The 15968-nt window shown below is 49.7% G+C and overlaps 4 protein-coding genes across 4 annotated transcripts; 3 read left to right on the forward strand and 1 right to left on the reverse strand.

The window, feature by feature from the left end:
• Window positions 1–314: 314 nt before the first annotated feature.
• Window positions 315–2721, forward strand: TrAFT101_010863 (uncharacterized protein). Its single transcript, XM_024903763.2, has 2 exons — window positions 315–2248; window positions 2318–2721. The coding sequence occupies exons 1-2, from the start codon at window positions 717–719 to the stop codon at window positions 2433–2435; spliced, it is 1650 nt and encodes a 549-aa protein (XP_024756807.1). The 5' UTR covers window positions 315–716; the 3' UTR covers window positions 2436–2721.
• An 8-nt stretch (window positions 2722–2729) lies between these two features.
• On the reverse strand, window positions 2730–7509 carry TrAFT101_010864 (uncharacterized protein). The gene is made up of 6 exons (XM_024902087.2): window positions 6729–7509; window positions 6435–6672; window positions 6344–6369; window positions 5650–6193; window positions 5469–5583; window positions 2730–5408 (listed from the first exon to the last, which is right to left on the reverse strand). Exons 1-6 carry the CDS (start codon window positions 7391–7393, stop codon window positions 2929–2931), a joined length of 4068 nt encoding a protein of 1355 aa, XP_024756808.1. The 5' UTR covers window positions 7394–7509; the 3' UTR covers window positions 2730–2928.
• A 914-nt stretch (window positions 7510–8423) lies between these two features.
• TrAFT101_010865 (uncharacterized protein) lies at window positions 8424–8894 on the forward strand (the record flags this gene model as incomplete). Its single annotated transcript, XM_024904373.1, has 1 exon — window positions 8424–8894. One exon carries the CDS (start codon window positions 8424–8426, stop codon window positions 8892–8894), a length of 471 nt encoding a protein of 156 aa, XP_024756809.1.
• A 1878-nt stretch (window positions 8895–10772) lies between these two features.
• Window positions 10773–12385, forward strand: TrAFT101_010866 (uncharacterized protein). Its single transcript, XM_024902088.2, has 2 exons — window positions 10773–11308; window positions 11368–12385. Exons 1-2 carry the CDS (start codon window positions 10893–10895, stop codon window positions 12209–12211), a joined length of 1260 nt encoding a protein of 419 aa, XP_024756810.1. The 5' UTR covers window positions 10773–10892; the 3' UTR covers window positions 12212–12385.
• The last annotated feature ends 3583 nt before the right edge of the window (window positions 12386–15968 follow it).

Raw genomic sequence — 15968 nt, forward strand, 5'->3', positions numbered from 1 at the left:
ACCAATATTTGCCGGATCAACGACGCGGTCCGCCCAGCCGAATGGGCCTATTTGCTAGTGTGCCACCATCGGCTGTCTGGGAGCGTCTAATTCGGTATAAAGAGGCAGTGGCGCAAGACTATTTGCGCTGGTCAGGCCACAGCAGCTCGTTCGGTTATGTTTGTTTGCTGGGGGAAGGAAAAAAAAAAAGTTTGTCTCAGCTGTGTCATGAAGCGAGAGAGAGAAGTGCTGTAATGCTGTGATTCTATCAAGAAAGGGAAGAAGAAAAAAAAAAGCATGTGATGCAACTGATGCTGATGCTGCTGCTGCTGCTTGGCGGCTGGAATGTCACCCGCGCCCATGCCAGCAACGCACCACCAAAAACTCCATCTCGATGCATCGCAGCAACGCACCCTGGGATATAAATCCGGGGCAAAGCCATGGCTGCATAAGCTCTGGATGCTCTGCTGCCAACAGCTCCTCTTTCAGCTGCTGCAGTTACCCCGCCCCCGCTGCCGCATTTTGCTCCTGTTCGCTCCACACACCGTTGCATTGATTGTCCCTCCATTTGCTGATGATCTCCAGCACTGCAGCGTCTCTGCGTCTCTGCTTCAGCTTCAGCTTCTGCTTCTGCTTCTGCTTCTGCTCCTGCTCCTAACATCAGCATCAGCATCTACATCTACACAATCCAATCCGTGGTAGACAGACGCAGAGAGACAAACCCCCGGCATCATATCATGGCGCCGCAGCTGCTGCATCTGCCGGACGGCCAGACCTTCACCGTCACGCCCGTCTTCGCCGGCCTGGGCTTCAAGAGCCACGAGATGAACATGCACCCCAACGCCTTCCCCATCGGCTGGAACGTCGTGCTGCACACCGAGGAGGAGGTCGAGTCGCCCTTTGAGCCCTACGAGCGCCGCCGCCGCAGCGACGCCGACGAGGCCGCCGCGCTCGCCACCGAGGGCGACGTCGACGACGACAACGACGACTTCAGCAACAAGAGCCGGTCGTCGCGGCCGTCGTCGTCGCGCACAAAGACGCGCGTGCACCCCTTTGTGCGGCCGACGCTGCACAACGACACGCTCTTCATCTCGTCCATCTCGAACCCGTCCAACTCCGACTTCAAGCCCGCCGCCAGCCCCACGCGCCAGATCGCCATGATGATGTGGGTGACGCTGTACTGGTACTTCCACCAGCCCAAGCCCAGCGCCCAGCTCGACGTGCCCGCCGCCAGAGACACGCCCGCCGACGCAAAGCCCCGCGGCGAGTGGCGCATCAACATCAAGCGCGACGGCGTGCTGCGCGGCCGCAACCTGATCCCCAAGCTGGAGCGCATGGGCCTGATTGCCGCCGCCGACTCGGCCTGCGGCACCAGCCTCGACGACTGCGGCGACGAGTGGGCGCGCATGTTTGTCACCCAGCGCATGTTCTGGCAGATCCCCGGCCACCTGTTCCTCTTCACGCTGCAGCCGAACCATCGGTCCTTCTCGTCCGTGCCTGGGTCGCCGGTGGCTAGTCGTCCCAGCTCGCCCATTCACAGCGAGTCGTCCATGAGCCACTACCTGTCCATGGACAGCCTCGCGCGCCTGGACAACGACCTGCCTGGCGGGCCCATGCCCACGAGCATCCCGCCGGCGCACACCATCACCGTCCCCATGGGGCCCTTTTACTCGTCCTCGCATCTCCCGACGTACTTCCCCCCTCCTCCGCTGCAGTACACCTTTACAGATGGCGTTCGACACCCGGTACGGCCGAAACCCCATAGGATGGGGGAGATTTTCTACTCGCGCTTTGTGCCTAGTGTTGGTCGGTACTTGTCTCTGCGGGTTGCCTCGACGTCGACGAAGCCAGTCCCCTACTTGGGCCCCATTGGATCTAAGCCCCAGGAACACGTACACTTGACGTCTTTGACAGACATGCAGCTCCTGCAAACATGGATGTCAAAACCCCGAGTCAGCGAGTTCTGGGGCGAATACAAACCGGGCTTCCTAGAGGGCGTCCTACAGAAGCGACACTCGTTCCCCGTCATCGCTTCATGGGACGGCATCCCCTTTGGCTATTTTGAGATTTACTGGGTGAAGGAGGACATTCTTGGTCGACACCTGGCCACGGGCGCGGGCGACTTTGATCGCGGCATACACGTCTTCATTGGCGAGGAGTGGGCGAGGGGGAAAGTGCCTTTTTGGCTGACGAGTCTTGTGCACTGGTGCTTTATTGCGGATAATCGGACGATGAGCGTGTCGCTGGAGCCGCGGGTTGATAATGCTAGGTGAGCATTTCCTTTTTTCTTTTTCTCTCTTTTAGCGTTTTCTTGTACTGATGCTGATGAATTGGATAGAATGATGCGACACCTCGACGAAGCAGGCTTTGGAAAAGAGAGGCAGATTTCCTTTCCGCATAAACAGTCGTGGCATGTAAGGCTGTGGCGGGACGCTTGGGAAGGGCCAGCGTTGTAAAGGATTTTTAAAAAGAGGGAGTGAAGAAATTGAATTTGAAATGGGCAAATAGGCATACCTTGGTAGTCGATGGTAGCTTGGCATGTTTTTTTTTTTCTTTTTATTTAATCAAATAGCATAAGGGAGGGCGGAAAATACCCCTATGAGCGAGCTAAGCATGTATAATCGGCCGAGTCAAACTGACTGTTTAAGCCGAATGCATGAGTAATGGCACAACACTAAAGAAAGAATTAAAAAAAAAAAAATTATCATCACACAAGTCAAGAGTTACACTGTTCGTTTAAGCTACAATTGGTGCAATGTTCAATCTCGATTTGTTTTTGTATGGATAAATTTTCCTGTCCTTGTAAAACCAGCCCGTAATCAATCAACCCACCCTACATACGCCTTCCACAGTGTTGAATATTTTCTAAAGTTTCGTTTTTTTTTAAAACAACATGACATGTAATGGAAACAAGTTATAACACAGAATATCACTTGTCAGTGAGTGACTCTAACCAACCCATCTGCGGGCACTGCGGAACATCCTCAGCCAAGGACCAAACTCGCCCCATTGCTCAAGATCCTCCGGAGGTGCATAGCTGGTAATATCCGCCATGATGGTACGCTCGGGGTGAGGCATCATGGCCACGACACGGCCATCGGGGCTCGACACACCAGCAACACCCATCGGGCTGCCGTTGGGGTTGTAGGGGTACTGCTCCGTCACGTTGCCGCGGTTGTCAATGTACCGCAGGGGGACCATGCCGGACTCTGTCAGGGTCTGGAGGGAGTTGGGCGAGGAGAACAAGGCGCGGCCCTCTCCGTGGGACACGACAATGGGCAGCTCGGAGCCGTCCATGCCGTGGAAGAAGACGGAGGGCTTGGACTTGTCGACTTGCACCTTGACCATGCTGTAGCGGGCCTCGAACTGCTCGCTGGTGTTGTCCACAAAGTTGGGCCAGTCCTTGGCGCCGGGGATCAGTTCCTTGATTCTGGTGAGCATCTGGCAGCCGTTGCACACACCCAGCGCAAAGGTGTCGGGGCGCTTGAAGAAGGCGGCAAACTCCCTGCGAGTGTTGTCGTGCATCAGAATCGACTTGGCCCAACCCTGGCCAGCGCCGAGCACGTCACCGTACGAGAAGCCACCAGGAGCTGCTAAACCGGTGAAGTCGGCAAGTGAGCGGCCGTCCAAAATGTCAGTCATGTGGACGTCAATTGGCTCAAAGCCGGCCGCCTTGAAAGCGTAGGCCAGCTCTGCATAACCATTGACGCCCTGCTCTCTGAGAATAGCAACGCGGTGAGTTTTGCCAAAGAAGCCGGTGATGGAGGACGTCAGAGGAAGAATATTCTCGGCAGGATTGAATGACAACTTGTAGGAAAGGCCGGGGTCCGTAGAGTCAGCGATGGTCGAGAATTCAGACTCTGCACAAGCAGAGTTGTCTCTAATCTTTTGCATCTCAAAAGACGTCTTGGACCACCACTGCTGCATCTCGGTTCGATCAAGGGTGGTGAAAGTTGTGCCTCCATAGCGAATGTTCAGGTTTTGTTTGCCTGTTGTTCGAACGACACCAAACTTGCGGATTAGGCCGGGTGGAGGTCCGCAGGTAGCGAAGCACCGCTTGAAGTTGATTTCATCTTCAGCGCGGATCTGGAAGACAGCACCAATCTCCTCGTTGAACATGGCATCGATGATATCTTCGGGGTTGCCCGACTTGGAGATTCCATCCAGCATCATGTCGACACCGCAGCGACCAGCAAACATCATTTCCGCTACGGTCGCGATGAGACCACCGTCAGACCTATCGTGATAAGCGAGGACAACGCCGCTTCTGTGGAGCTGAGACAGGGCATCAAAGTAGTCCGTGATGAGATCAAAGTTCTTCATGTCGGGCGCCTTGTCACCAATAGCGCCGAGAGACTGTGCGAGTGCTGAGCCACCCATGGCTCTTCGTCCCTCTGCAAGATCGACAAACATGAGAGCAGTCTCCCCAACGTCTTCCACTCTGCGAAGCTGGGGAGTCCAAGTGCTGCGAATCTCACGCACGGTAGAAAAGGCGGAAATGACCACAGAGACTGGTGCCGTGACGTTCTTTGATTCCTCTCCATCCTTCCACGATGCCTTCATTGACGTTGAATCCTTGCCGACAGGAATGCTGACCTTGAGTCTGGTGCACATTTCCATAGCTGCTTGGACTGCTTCATACAGAGCAGCTCCTTCACCAGCGTGATTCACAGCAGCCATCCAGTTGGCAGAGAGTTTAACGCGTCGCAGATCGGCTGTAACGTCGGCAGCACCAATGTTCATCAAACTTTCAGCAATGGCCATTCTCGCCGAAGCAGCAGGATCAATCAGGGCAAGCGTAGGCTTCTCTCCCATTGCCATGGCCTCACCAGTCTTTTGCTTGGTATCAAGGTGGAACGACGTGGCTGTTACCGCAACGTCGGCAACTGGGGTTTGCCAAGGTCCAACCATCTGATCGCGCACAGTGAGACCGCCGACAGTTCGATCGCCGATGGTTATCAAGAATGATTTGGAGCCAACTGCTGGCATTAAGAAGACGCGCTCAACAGCCTTCTTAAACAAGTCGGCTCCGCTCAGTTCTCCATATGCCTTTTGTAGGCTGGCCAAGGCATTGAAAGGAAGCAAGTTGGGCTTCTTGGAGACTACGTCTCTCTTCAATAAGCGCTTAGGAGGGAACAGGGCATCCATGGGCAAGTCAATCGGCCTGGGGTACTCCTTGGACTCTCTGTCGGTGAGAATAAGACTAGTAGCTCCGTGCTCATCTTTAGAGATCACAGTTCCGACGTCAGAAAATCCACATCGCTCACGTCGGCAGATGCTCGTGAAGCGGTTCATGCCATCAGCGTTAATAAGAAGGACATATCGCTCTTGAGCTTCGTTGCACCAAATTTCCAACGGGCTCATGCTCTGGTCCATACTCTCGACTTGGCGAAGCTCAAATTTTCCTCCGAATCCAGCGTCCTTCACAACTGGTTAAAGTTAGAACTGCAATAGATCAAAAGATATCACAGGGGGGTGCGTAAACTCACGCTCAGGGAGAGCATTGGACAGTCCACCAGCGCCAACATCGTGGATCATGCCTATCGGGTTCTGGTCACCCAGGGCAGTGCAAGTGTTGATGACCATTTGAGCGCGTCGTTCCATCTGCACTACTATTAGTAGCTGTTTCCTTAGGTGTCTGAATTATCATCCAGTAACGAGTCTGCTTACTTCAGGGTTACCACGCTGGACACTGGCAAAGTCGAGATCCGCATTGCTTTCCGCAGAGTCGCTGCTAGATGCGGCACCGCCACCCAGGCCAATGAGCATTGCAGGGCCTCCGAGAACGATGACATGGGCGCCCTCTCGAACATGCCTCTGCTCTTTTTCAGCATGCTGAGGTCGCACAGTTCCCATACCACCAGCAATCATAATGGGCTTGTGATAGCCCCGCCAGTTTGCAACATCTGATAAATCGGAGCTATCATTAGCATCCTCAGGTGTGAGGAGTGTCCTGAAGCAACCTGCGAGCGCGGGACGGCCAAATTCGTTGTTGAACCGCGCACTACCAATTGGTGCCTCTAGCATAATGTCCAAACTGCTAGCATAGTGGCGAGGCCGGCCAATGTCAGCCTCCCAGGGCGCTTTGTTGTCAGGGATAAGCAGGTCTGAGACCCAAAAGCCGCTTAGGCCGGCCTTGGTCGTAGAACCGCGTCCGACTGCGCCTTCATCTCTGATCTCTCCGCCTGAGCCGGTGGCTGCTCCAGGGAAAGGTCTAAGGGAACATGATTAGCTTCTATTCCAACACCAAAATCCCCAAATGGATGCATTTGCTACTCCTTGAACAGTCTATAATTGAAAATTGGCAAGTAACGAATGGAATTCTGCCGCGTTCAAGGGAAAAAGGAGTCTGGGAGGAACCTACGAGATGGCCGTGGGGTGGTTGTGCGTCTAATATGCAAGCTTTGTTAGAAGACCGCTTACTGGCAAGAGACAATCGCCATGCAAAATCATACCTCAACCTTGGTCAGGATATGGACGACTTCTGGAATGAGCTTCCATGAGCCGGTGGAATAATCCGGCGCCCAAACATTGGCATGATCGCCCTCAATAACCGCCGCGTTGTCACTGTAAGCAGAAACGGTGAAATCAGGCGTGGTCTTGTGAGTCGTCCTGATCATTTCAAACAGGCTCTTATCTTGGTCGACGCCATCGATGGTCCAAGCCGAGTTGAAGACCTTGTGTCGGCAATGCCTGTATATAACAGTGAGCAGCCCACTCATGAGAGTCAAACAGGGATACACTCATACTCTGAGTTAACCTGGGCAAACATGAACAGCTCGACATCGTGAGGCGGCCGTCCAAGCTTGGTGAAAGTGTCGACGAGATACTGCATCTCAGAGTCGTCGAGGCTCAGACCCATCTTGAGATTGTACTCTCTGAGAATCCGCATCGGATCCTCCTTGTCCGCGAAGATGTCGACAGCAACCAGAGGAGACGAAGACTTGGACTCAAACATCTGCACCAAAGACGGCGCCTGAGGGGTGAACAGCTCGGTCATGCGGTCGTGAAGCACATCGCGGAACGCGGCATCTCCGCCTTCGGGCAAGGCCTCCTCAAACTCAATGGAGATGCGACGGCCCCTCTCAATGCGCAAGACACGCTCTCTCAGGCCACAGACATGCGCAATGCTGGTGGCCTTGGAGCTCCATGGCGAAATGTAGCGAGGCGTTGCGTAGATGGTCATGGCATTGCCGGCAGTCTCGGAAGCCAGCCCCCAGCCCTTGACGTCGTGCAGCAGCTCCTCGACCTGCTCCAGAGTGTCGTGGGACGACACCTGCAGGTTCACATAGTAGATCCATTGGCCCTGGATGTCCTTGACCTTGGAGGGGCTGGACTTGTTGATGAGCTCCCTCAGCTTCTGGGCATCCGGGGCCGTGTAGCACGAGCCTCCGACAAGGACCTCGTACGGCATATTGAGGACTTCTGCGGCGGAGAAGAATCACACTGATGCCATAAGACGATTGAATGGAACGGAAGGCTTTTGCACCGGAGAGACGATGCAGCCCCAGGCCAAGCAAAAAAGTTGCGATGATAGAAATTATGCCCCTCTCTTATCAGTCGTGGTGGGGTGAAAATTTTCGGACCGGCAATCGGCCGCGTCGATCGCATAACTGTTTTCTATGACTCAAGCGGTACCTCTGGCCAACTAGCGCCTGGCAGCTCCAGCGAGGTACTCTTTTCTCATTCGCTAACACATTCGCTAACATTGCGCTGGACTAACTCGCTATTGAAGATCGTGCGTCACGGCACAGACTATCCGTGGATAGTATCACGAGAGAAGCAGAAAAAATTTAGAAGAAAAGGAAGGGAAAAAAAAAAAGTGAAAAAGAGAGAGAAAGGAAAGAAAAGAAAGTCTCAATAAAAAGACTGGCGTTCCGTATAGCAATCTAGTGCGTGATTGGCCTATTTGCAGTGAATCTCAATGCATTTATTCAACGCGCTTGAACGTCCTCAAAGTGGAACGCACATGCAATAGAGCGCAAAGTTTGCGAGTGCATGGACGTAGCTGTTGTAGCAATGCGACTCCTCACCGCTTTGCGCATCGATTCACCATTATAGTATTCGACGTGGCAATCTTTTGCTAGGCATGGCTCGGATTCGAAACATCACTGATCTAGATCCAAATGAGAACATTGTCACTGCTTGGCCGCCGCGGCCAACGATTGTTCTCGTATTCAGGTCTCAATGCATGAGTAACCATACACGGCTCTCAAAGTTCAATATCCGATGTGGTTTCCTAAAAGGAAAAACATTTACAATATGAGTGAATCAATGTAACAGAATTATTTAGAAAAATATATAAACCAAGGAACTGGGTGCTACTTGCATTAATCGTTAGCAGACTCAGGAAATATCTTCTAAATAAATATCCCTCGCCCGCATACCACTGAACCATCAGCTACTAAACAGAGCATTTCGCAAGGAGCAAAAATATCATCGCCATGTCGCTTCGTCTCAGGAACAGGCTCACCAGACAGGAGAATGAGCGGATAGTCAGAAGAGTTCTCGACACCAAGATTAGGATTGGCGGCAAATCTTCGTCAATCCGCAACAAAGGTAGAGCTAGGAACCTAGATACTAACGATGGATACGCGATCGTGAACGCTATTAAAGAGGTCATAGAGGATAACAGGCTGGACGTTATCCAGGAAGGAATGCTCTTCGCCGAGCTCGACTGGAGATTCGAGTGCAGCGAATGCCACGTTGTTAAAGACCTTTCCGGATATGTAGAGGCAAATTCTTTCGAAATCAAAGTCACCGACAATGATTTCAAGTTGAAGAGCGTGGGTTGTTGTATGAGCTGCGATGAGCAGCATTATGACGAAAATGATTGGGGAGATTATCAACTTTCATCAGGGAGAATCCAAGACCTTCCAGGTGATCCAAATAGGAATTACTCCCCTAGAAGGTGAAGGAATTATAACGTCAACGGCGGAATGGTAGTTAATTACATGCCAAACACCTTTAGAGATATTTACATCAATACAAGCACGGTGATATAGATCCCTTGGCCTGGATTCTGCTCAACTTATATGACTTAACCAATTCATTACTAGGTAGCGCGTAGCCTAATATCACTATAACTAGAGCTGTATGACAATGCATCTTCTTTCTTCTTCTATGTCATTACATCTTCCTTTCCCTCTAAATACGCCGATATTATATTTTACTAATGGACATTCCGAAAACAGCTCTATTGGCCATTTGGTAAGCCTGATTTCCATCGACGTGACATCAATGTCCAAATATCTATCATAGAGTGGCGAGTTGAGACGGAATTTTCGAAAAGTGGGGGAAAAAATGATTGTAACTTTCGGGTTTTATATAAAAGTTATAGATTTCTCCAATCGAACAGCGCAGCGATCAAGGGCTTTATTGGTGTCCAATCACCACGATAATCGCACACTATCTATCGTTCAGAGACAGCACAAAATGTTATACTTGTGTCGTATGTGTAACCGTACACAGTACACGGATCGAGAACAAATGGCCGTTCAACGCCTGGTCTGCTGGTGAACAAGAGTTCTGCATGCGTCGCCAAAATTCAGGTTTGGATCCCAAGTGCTCAGCTATGATGCTAAAAACAATCGTAATGTGAATGAATGTATTGCAAGAACGCTGTTGAGAAAATTATATAGACCATGTGAGATGGACACTGACTCCATTTACAACAACAGCCAGTATAGCCAACAATCATCTTCCACACAAACATCTCTTATACATCTATTACCAAAATATCCGCTGTCAAAAAAGGATTGAGCTCTATAGCATAATATCATCATGTCGGTTGAAATAGAAGTCAGAGAAGGTGTATCATTGTTTCCAACATAGGCATGGAATCTGGAAGCGAGATCTAGTGGTAAAGTTTATATTAAAAGCCTACAATGATAAGGTTAATGTCAATAGTGAACAAAGGAAGCACGTATTTATTGTCTCTCAAACGCCCTGTCTTGCGGGCCATCTATATGGAAAAAGGCTCAGACGTTGTAGTCGCTGTGGACCCCATAGCATGTCGCTGACGAATGATGTTTGGTTATTTTTATACACCATTCTGCTATATATAGATATGCAGTTGGTCGCTACCATGTGACAGTTCGTGTTTCATATCAGAAGATGGATGTGTAAAGAGCCAATCTGATGATTGCAAATTCGGCCAAGGGATGAAGCAACAGTCGAGATTTAAGCGTTCCATGGTTCATGTTGCTCTTATCAGCACACTGCTGCCCCGCCATGCTTTTTTTTTTAACTTTTGTTGACGAGCTACTTACAATACTCAACAGTATGTCAGCTAGAACAAGCCCAGCTAAGCTGGGCCGTGTAAGGGGATTGTCCAATTTAACAAACCCCTTCTGTGTAACTGACGCTTGGATCGGCTGGCACTTAGTAGGAGCTGTTGGTGGGAGAGACACACTTCGGCTGGTGCCGCCACACTGACCGCTTTGCGAGCAGTTCGTTCTTCAGCATCCAGTTACCCGTCATTGTATAAGCACTGGCCTTGGTCAAATTACAACAGCAAAATGCTCACCTGTAGATCTATAAACCGTACATCACCCCATCTACCTCGTAATAGCGCTACAGGCTGAGGCGGGGACATGACTAGCAACTGGCTAGCTGCCGCCCGCTGAGATTTTGGGCTAACAGGCCACCAAAATTAATAAGCCAATCCTCTCCATTCCTACGACGGCACAACGGTGGATTCGAGCCCTCCCTAGGCGCTTAAGCTGAGCGCTTCCTCTGCCAGTAAAATATGAGAGCCTCATCCCCGGCGTTTAGAAGAGGAGCGCTGTTGCCTAAGGCCCTCCTACGCGAGTTCTTATATCCCCTCTGAGTTCCATGGGCTGGCTGAAAGCATCAGTCTCGATTCCCCGAATGCTCTGCAAAGCATTACAGCGTTAAAGTAAGCCGGCATAATGGCAGAAGCTATCGGAGTAGCCTCAGGGCTACTGGCCTTGGGCCAATTCGCCTTCCAGTCCAGTATCGCGCTTTACCAGACAATCAGTAGCTACCAGTCTCACCAGCAGCGAGTGCGAGACCTCGCAGAGGAGGCAAGCGCACTTAGTGGCGTACTGGCTTCGCTGGTCGAAACAGTCCAGGCTACTACTGATATTGACCTTTCTTCCCTTGAGCTACCTTTGCGACAGTGCGGCAAAGCTTGCCAAGTGTTTGAGCAACAGATACAGAAATGCTCGTCACGGTCTACAGGCTCTCGAGCGAGCGTTCGCGACTGGGCGAGGCTAAAATATATGGGCGACGACATTGATGGATTTAGAAGACTGCTGGCCAGCTACAAAATGACCATAAACGTTGCCCTCACAGACGCCAACCTGTAAGTGCTTTTTGGGTGTGCCACAGACAAGACAGTTCTGACTTTATTACCCTGAGCAGCCGCAGATCCGCCGTCACATCTGAAGCCATAGAGGGTTACAAAGAGCTCCTCGACAGTGCCAAGGAAAATTTGGAGGACCGTCTCGATACAATAAATGAGAAAATGGACGCTATGCTAGGCAAAAGTGTCGCGGGTTCTACGCCAAACACATCTGAGCTGATGCAGATCAAGGAAGAGAAAGCAAGCACGGAAAAGAGTCTCGCAATTTGCGCTCAATTGTCCATGCACATTAGCCAGCTCCAGTTTGCGACAACTCCTACCCCAAGTGCAGGCGGCAGTACCGGTACGAGCTCTATACCCGAAAAAATCACACATGAAGGACTAGAAGAGTGCAAAACTAGCCTTTCTCGTATGGCTACAAAGTTGAGAGCACACGAGAAGCTGCTCTTCAGCCAATTGACGGAAAAGATGAAAGCTTCAACGACATCCCCTGAAGAAGTTGCAGATATTGCAAGATTAAGGGATGAATGGGAGTCCACCTTTGAGTCGATTGATATCTTATCCAAAGCAAATACTTATTTCGAGAACGAGGCAAGCGTTATCGAGAACCACGCAACGGGTGACGCAATGCAGGTGATGGTTACCACCGATGAGAAGACTTTGCACGGGACGAATCGAGGACTCGGATGGAGGTCGAGACAGATCGGTGGGCGCATGGACAATGAGACAGTGCGGGCGATATCGCGGGACATGGTAACCGTTACCATTCGGAATATCCATAACGAAGAACTGCAGCCGCGCCAAGTAGCCCCGGCAGCGCCAGGCGAAATGCAAAGAGATAATCGATTTTCGGAGTTTAATGAGAGGTATGGGGAAGGATTTAAACTAACATCCATGAAGTAAATTAGCCAGTGTTCTATAATGTGTTTCAAAGTATTCATATATCGTTTCTTTTGGTATAATAATTTGTTGTTAAAGGCGCACCGGCCGAGCTTCCAAGCACAAGAGAAATGCATTACAACGATTGCCGTGAACTAAAAGTAGACGTTTATGTAATAATGTGTGATAGCGTTGGAACAGTGCTTCTTAATACTATGAATTTTCGCCATTTCTTGCAGCACAAGACCGGACTGATGCTTCCTGAACTGCAAACTGGAGTGTTACGTCACATAAACTTTCAACTTCTGTCATATCTCCACCTTTCCATTAGGAGTACGGAGTATAGTATGAACAAGGGAGAATATCTCCACTTTCCCGGGTGAAAATTTAACATATATGTTGAGTGCTACACTATTTGAATCATTTTCATTTAGCGAACATAACATACTGCTATACTATCGTCACACGGACCATGCGGTTGACGACTTTTCTCCAGCGATCGATTTTAAGCGGGCATTTGGCCAAATTATGTGTGTAACCGGCTATTCAGTCAATCTTACGTTCCATCCCACGAGATTAACGACGCTGTATGTGATTCTCAATCTAGAATAAATCTTTAAACATGTAATAGCACCGACGACAAAGATAAACCAACTTATGGCGTTTCTGTTATACTTTCCTTTTCGGGCTTCAAAGACCAAAAGGGCAAGCACGGATATAGTGGTACACCTGCTGCGGGGTTTTAGCGCCTTGATTAGTATATATAAGCGCTACCCTATTGTCCATCGAGGTAATCTAAAGAGGTAGTCTGTGATAAATCCAGCTGGCTACCTATAGTACTTACGTTAGTGGCTCTTGTAGAGCGCAGTTTTATACAGACACTGTTATTATTAGCCGTTATTGGAAGTCTCCTTACTATTTACCAGCGCGCTCTGGTAGTATAAATAGCTTAAGATTAAATGTCTCTATAGCATTAGTGCCTAACTGTAAAGCAATATAAAAGCCTATTGGAAACAAGATTTAAGATTTATAAAATTAAAAGGCTTCCATTTACTTATGCTGTAAATATTAAGAGTTTAATTACCTTGGTGGTATAACTGGACGGTATAATAAACTGCCGACTAAAGATAAGAGATTAGTCGTGGAAGCTTTCGAAAGTGCTTTGACTAGGAGAGAACATAGCTTGATACCATTCCGGAAGAAGGGCTTGATCTTTCTCAGATGGGAATTTAGGTGCCCGAAGTGCAAAATTGAAAAGCCGGCCGAGTACTTCGTAGCCAACAAATTTACTCTTAGTGTGCCTAGAGATGAGGATTCTGAACCTCTTTTGATAAGCAGGCGCAATTGCACAAAGTGCGGCAATTGAAGTCCAGTAGCTAGTGGAGCGAGGAGAGAACTTTGTGTTTATTGCGGGCGATGCAAGTAGCTGGTTGGTCTTATATCTGTTTATTACTTTTCGTCTTCTCATATTGTCACTTCTCTTTTTCTTCTGAAAGCATTGAGAACTTGGTCATGATAACCAATAGTGCACAAAATAGCCTTGCAATGCTAGGCGAGAATTTAATACAGGTTGGAGGTACTGAATGAGTAGAAAAATTGGGCTGAGATTTTGCTCTTTGACCGCTGATATACGACTCGTAAGAAATATTGTAAATAATCCACCACATCGTTAACTTTCTCCGTCGGGTGTTTCAAAGCGATATCGCCGCAGGCTGCACCAAGAAATGCTATCGCCACCGGAAAACAAATTGGAGATGATAGGATGAGACAAGCGTCTGCTGTAATTAACCAGCAGTTCCCTTGCTTCAATGTTCCTTAGCTAATTGATACCTCAGTATAGCTAAGACGCCTTTATTCTTTTCTTTTTGCATACTCACCCGTATGCTGTTTATTAAAGCTCAGCTGCACCGGCTAGCTGAACTGTAGAAAGGTGAGCATGAAATTGTGCTCGATTGACTGTAAAGCTTTACTCGGTACGTAAAGAGAAATACTCTTGCCGTCGTAAATCTCCGAATATGGCTCCTTTCGCCTCCCACCAGGGAGCAAATATTGCTCATGGGTTTCCTTTTACGGCCAATATCTCTGGCAAGCTTGCGCCACCCATAATGCGGGTGGTATCAATCCTCCGACCACGTGGATCCAGTAAACCGGGGGGTTACCTGTTCGCTCATGCAGATTGATAAAAGGAAATTATTTTAAACACCTAGACTGAACGGCAAGAGCTGTTTTTGCACATGGGTTATACAGTATACGCATTCTCAATGTGAGCGCATCTAGACCTAAGCGCCTGATCAAGGTGGCGGTAGCATTGGGGGCGCTTTTGGCCGCACGTAGGAAAAAATAGTATTTTCTCCTCTGTGGGAGAGGGGGATGTCCGAATCTATGTGCAAGGTTCAGATTCAGCTGGCGAACGTGAAGTGATGGTGTCGTCGCCGGTGAGAGATGCCAATGGCAGGGCATTGCCGTATCTAAGACAGGGCTCTCGGCGAATGCAGTTGAGAGCACCACTACGAAGTACAGAGCGGAATTTTTGTATCGGATACATGTACAATCTGTGCATGACAGCCGCAGTGAGATGCCGCTAGTTATTGTTCAGGGCGCCAAGCATTATTGGTTTGTAGGCAGGATTCTTGAAGGATAATAATAGACGCAGCTTTGATCCTTAAGCAAGGGATAGGGCGGATGCATTTCAAAATTTCTTTTGTTCCTCAGCTTGAAATTGCTAGTAACACCAGCATGTTGGAACTGCTACTATTATTACTAGGATTCGTATTGGTTTGCTTACTAGCCTGCAAATGATGCATCTTAACATGCTTCTTTTTGCCCAAAGTGGGCCTGACGTTGCGCCTGTATTACAGTATTCTACGATAGCACAGAGTACATATACATAGCATTTTTATCCTTGTGCAGATGCTATCAGTCCTATGCTGGTTATCTGCGTACTGTATGTTGTATGTTGTCTCAACGTGGCATACATGAATTCTACAGCAACGCCACAGCCAGTCCACAGATGCTTATACTACTATCTATGTATTACCAATTCATCTGTAGCTCTAATGCTGCGCATCTTGGTTCCCCCCGAGATCGATTGCCCTCCGTTACATCTACTGTAAGCTACATGCACTGCTCCCACGCTTTATGCCGCCATGCGCCACCGACCTTGCAGGGGATTCCCGCCAGGCACCCGATATTAGAGGCCGCGGCTAGATCTGATTTGTCCCTAGCTGAGCGGTGGTGGCTTTGCGCCAGACTCGGCTTGGCCAGACTCGGCTTGGCCAGACTCGGCTTGGCCAAGCAAACATTGAGCTCTGTTGCTCTATCACAATCCGCTCTTTGGCCCCCCAAGACGCCAGCTTTAGTCTTGCTTCTCTACCTACTATGCTACGGAAGCCTGCCGAAACCCCCGGTTGACTGCTTCTGCACTGCATGTGCCTACTTCTACCTGGAACTACCTATGGTGAACGAGGTCTGGTCTGTGGGTATTGCTGCTCCCACCGTCCACGTCGCACTGGCTGTGCGGCTGCGTTTTTTCGATGCGCCATCAGCCCGTGTCTCCACCAGTCTGCCGGTGAAGGCAAGTTGAAGAGCTAGCCAAGTGGCAAGATATGGGTCCCTGAGGATTCCGAGCGAGTGACCATGGCATGACGGCTGCTTCCTGCCATTCCGAGGCCCGGCCAGGGTTGTTCAGCTCTCAACTCTCTCGGACATGGGTACCGATATCGAGTACGAGCGATATCCGTCTTGTATATTCTCTTGGCGGACTAGCTCAGAGGCTTATCAT

Source organism: Trichoderma asperellum, chromosome 7, assembly GCF_020647865.1.
Source record: "Trichoderma asperellum chromosome 7, complete sequence".
NCBI classification, from domain to species: Eukaryota; Fungi; Ascomycota; class Sordariomycetes; order Hypocreales; family Hypocreaceae; genus Trichoderma; species Trichoderma asperellum.

What these genes read in the sequence shown, in the direction of transcription:
- TrAFT101_010863 (XM_024903763.2), top strand. Translation starts at nt 717, where the DNA reads ATGGCGCCGCAGCTGCTGCATCTGCCGGACGGCCAGACCTTCACCGTC. An exon ending in CCGCGGGTTGATAATGCTAG is followed by an intron (nt 2,249 to 2,317) that starts GTGAGCATTTCC and finishes TGAATTGGATAG; the next exon opens with AATGATGCGACACCTCGACG.
- TrAFT101_010864 (XM_024902087.2), bottom strand. Translation starts at nt 7,393, where the DNA reads ATGCCGTACGAGGTCCTTGTCGGAGGCTCGTGCTACACGGCCCCGGAT. An exon ending in TTTGCCCAGGTTAACTCAGA is followed by an intron (nt 6,673 to 6,728) that starts GTATGAGTGTAT and finishes TGTTATATACAG; the next exon opens with GCATTGCCGACACAAGGTCT. An exon ending in ATATCCTGACCAAGGTTGAG is followed by an intron (nt 6,370 to 6,434) that starts GTATGATTTTGC and finishes CTTGCATATTAG; the next exon opens with ACGCACAACCACCCCACGGC.
- TrAFT101_010866 (XM_024902088.2), top strand. Translation starts at nt 10,893, where the DNA reads ATGGCAGAAGCTATCGGAGTAGCCTCAGGGCTACTGGCCTTGGGCCAA. An exon ending in GCCCTCACAGACGCCAACCT is followed by an intron (nt 11,309 to 11,367) that starts GTAAGTGCTTTT and finishes TACCCTGAGCAG; the next exon opens with CCGCAGATCCGCCGTCACAT.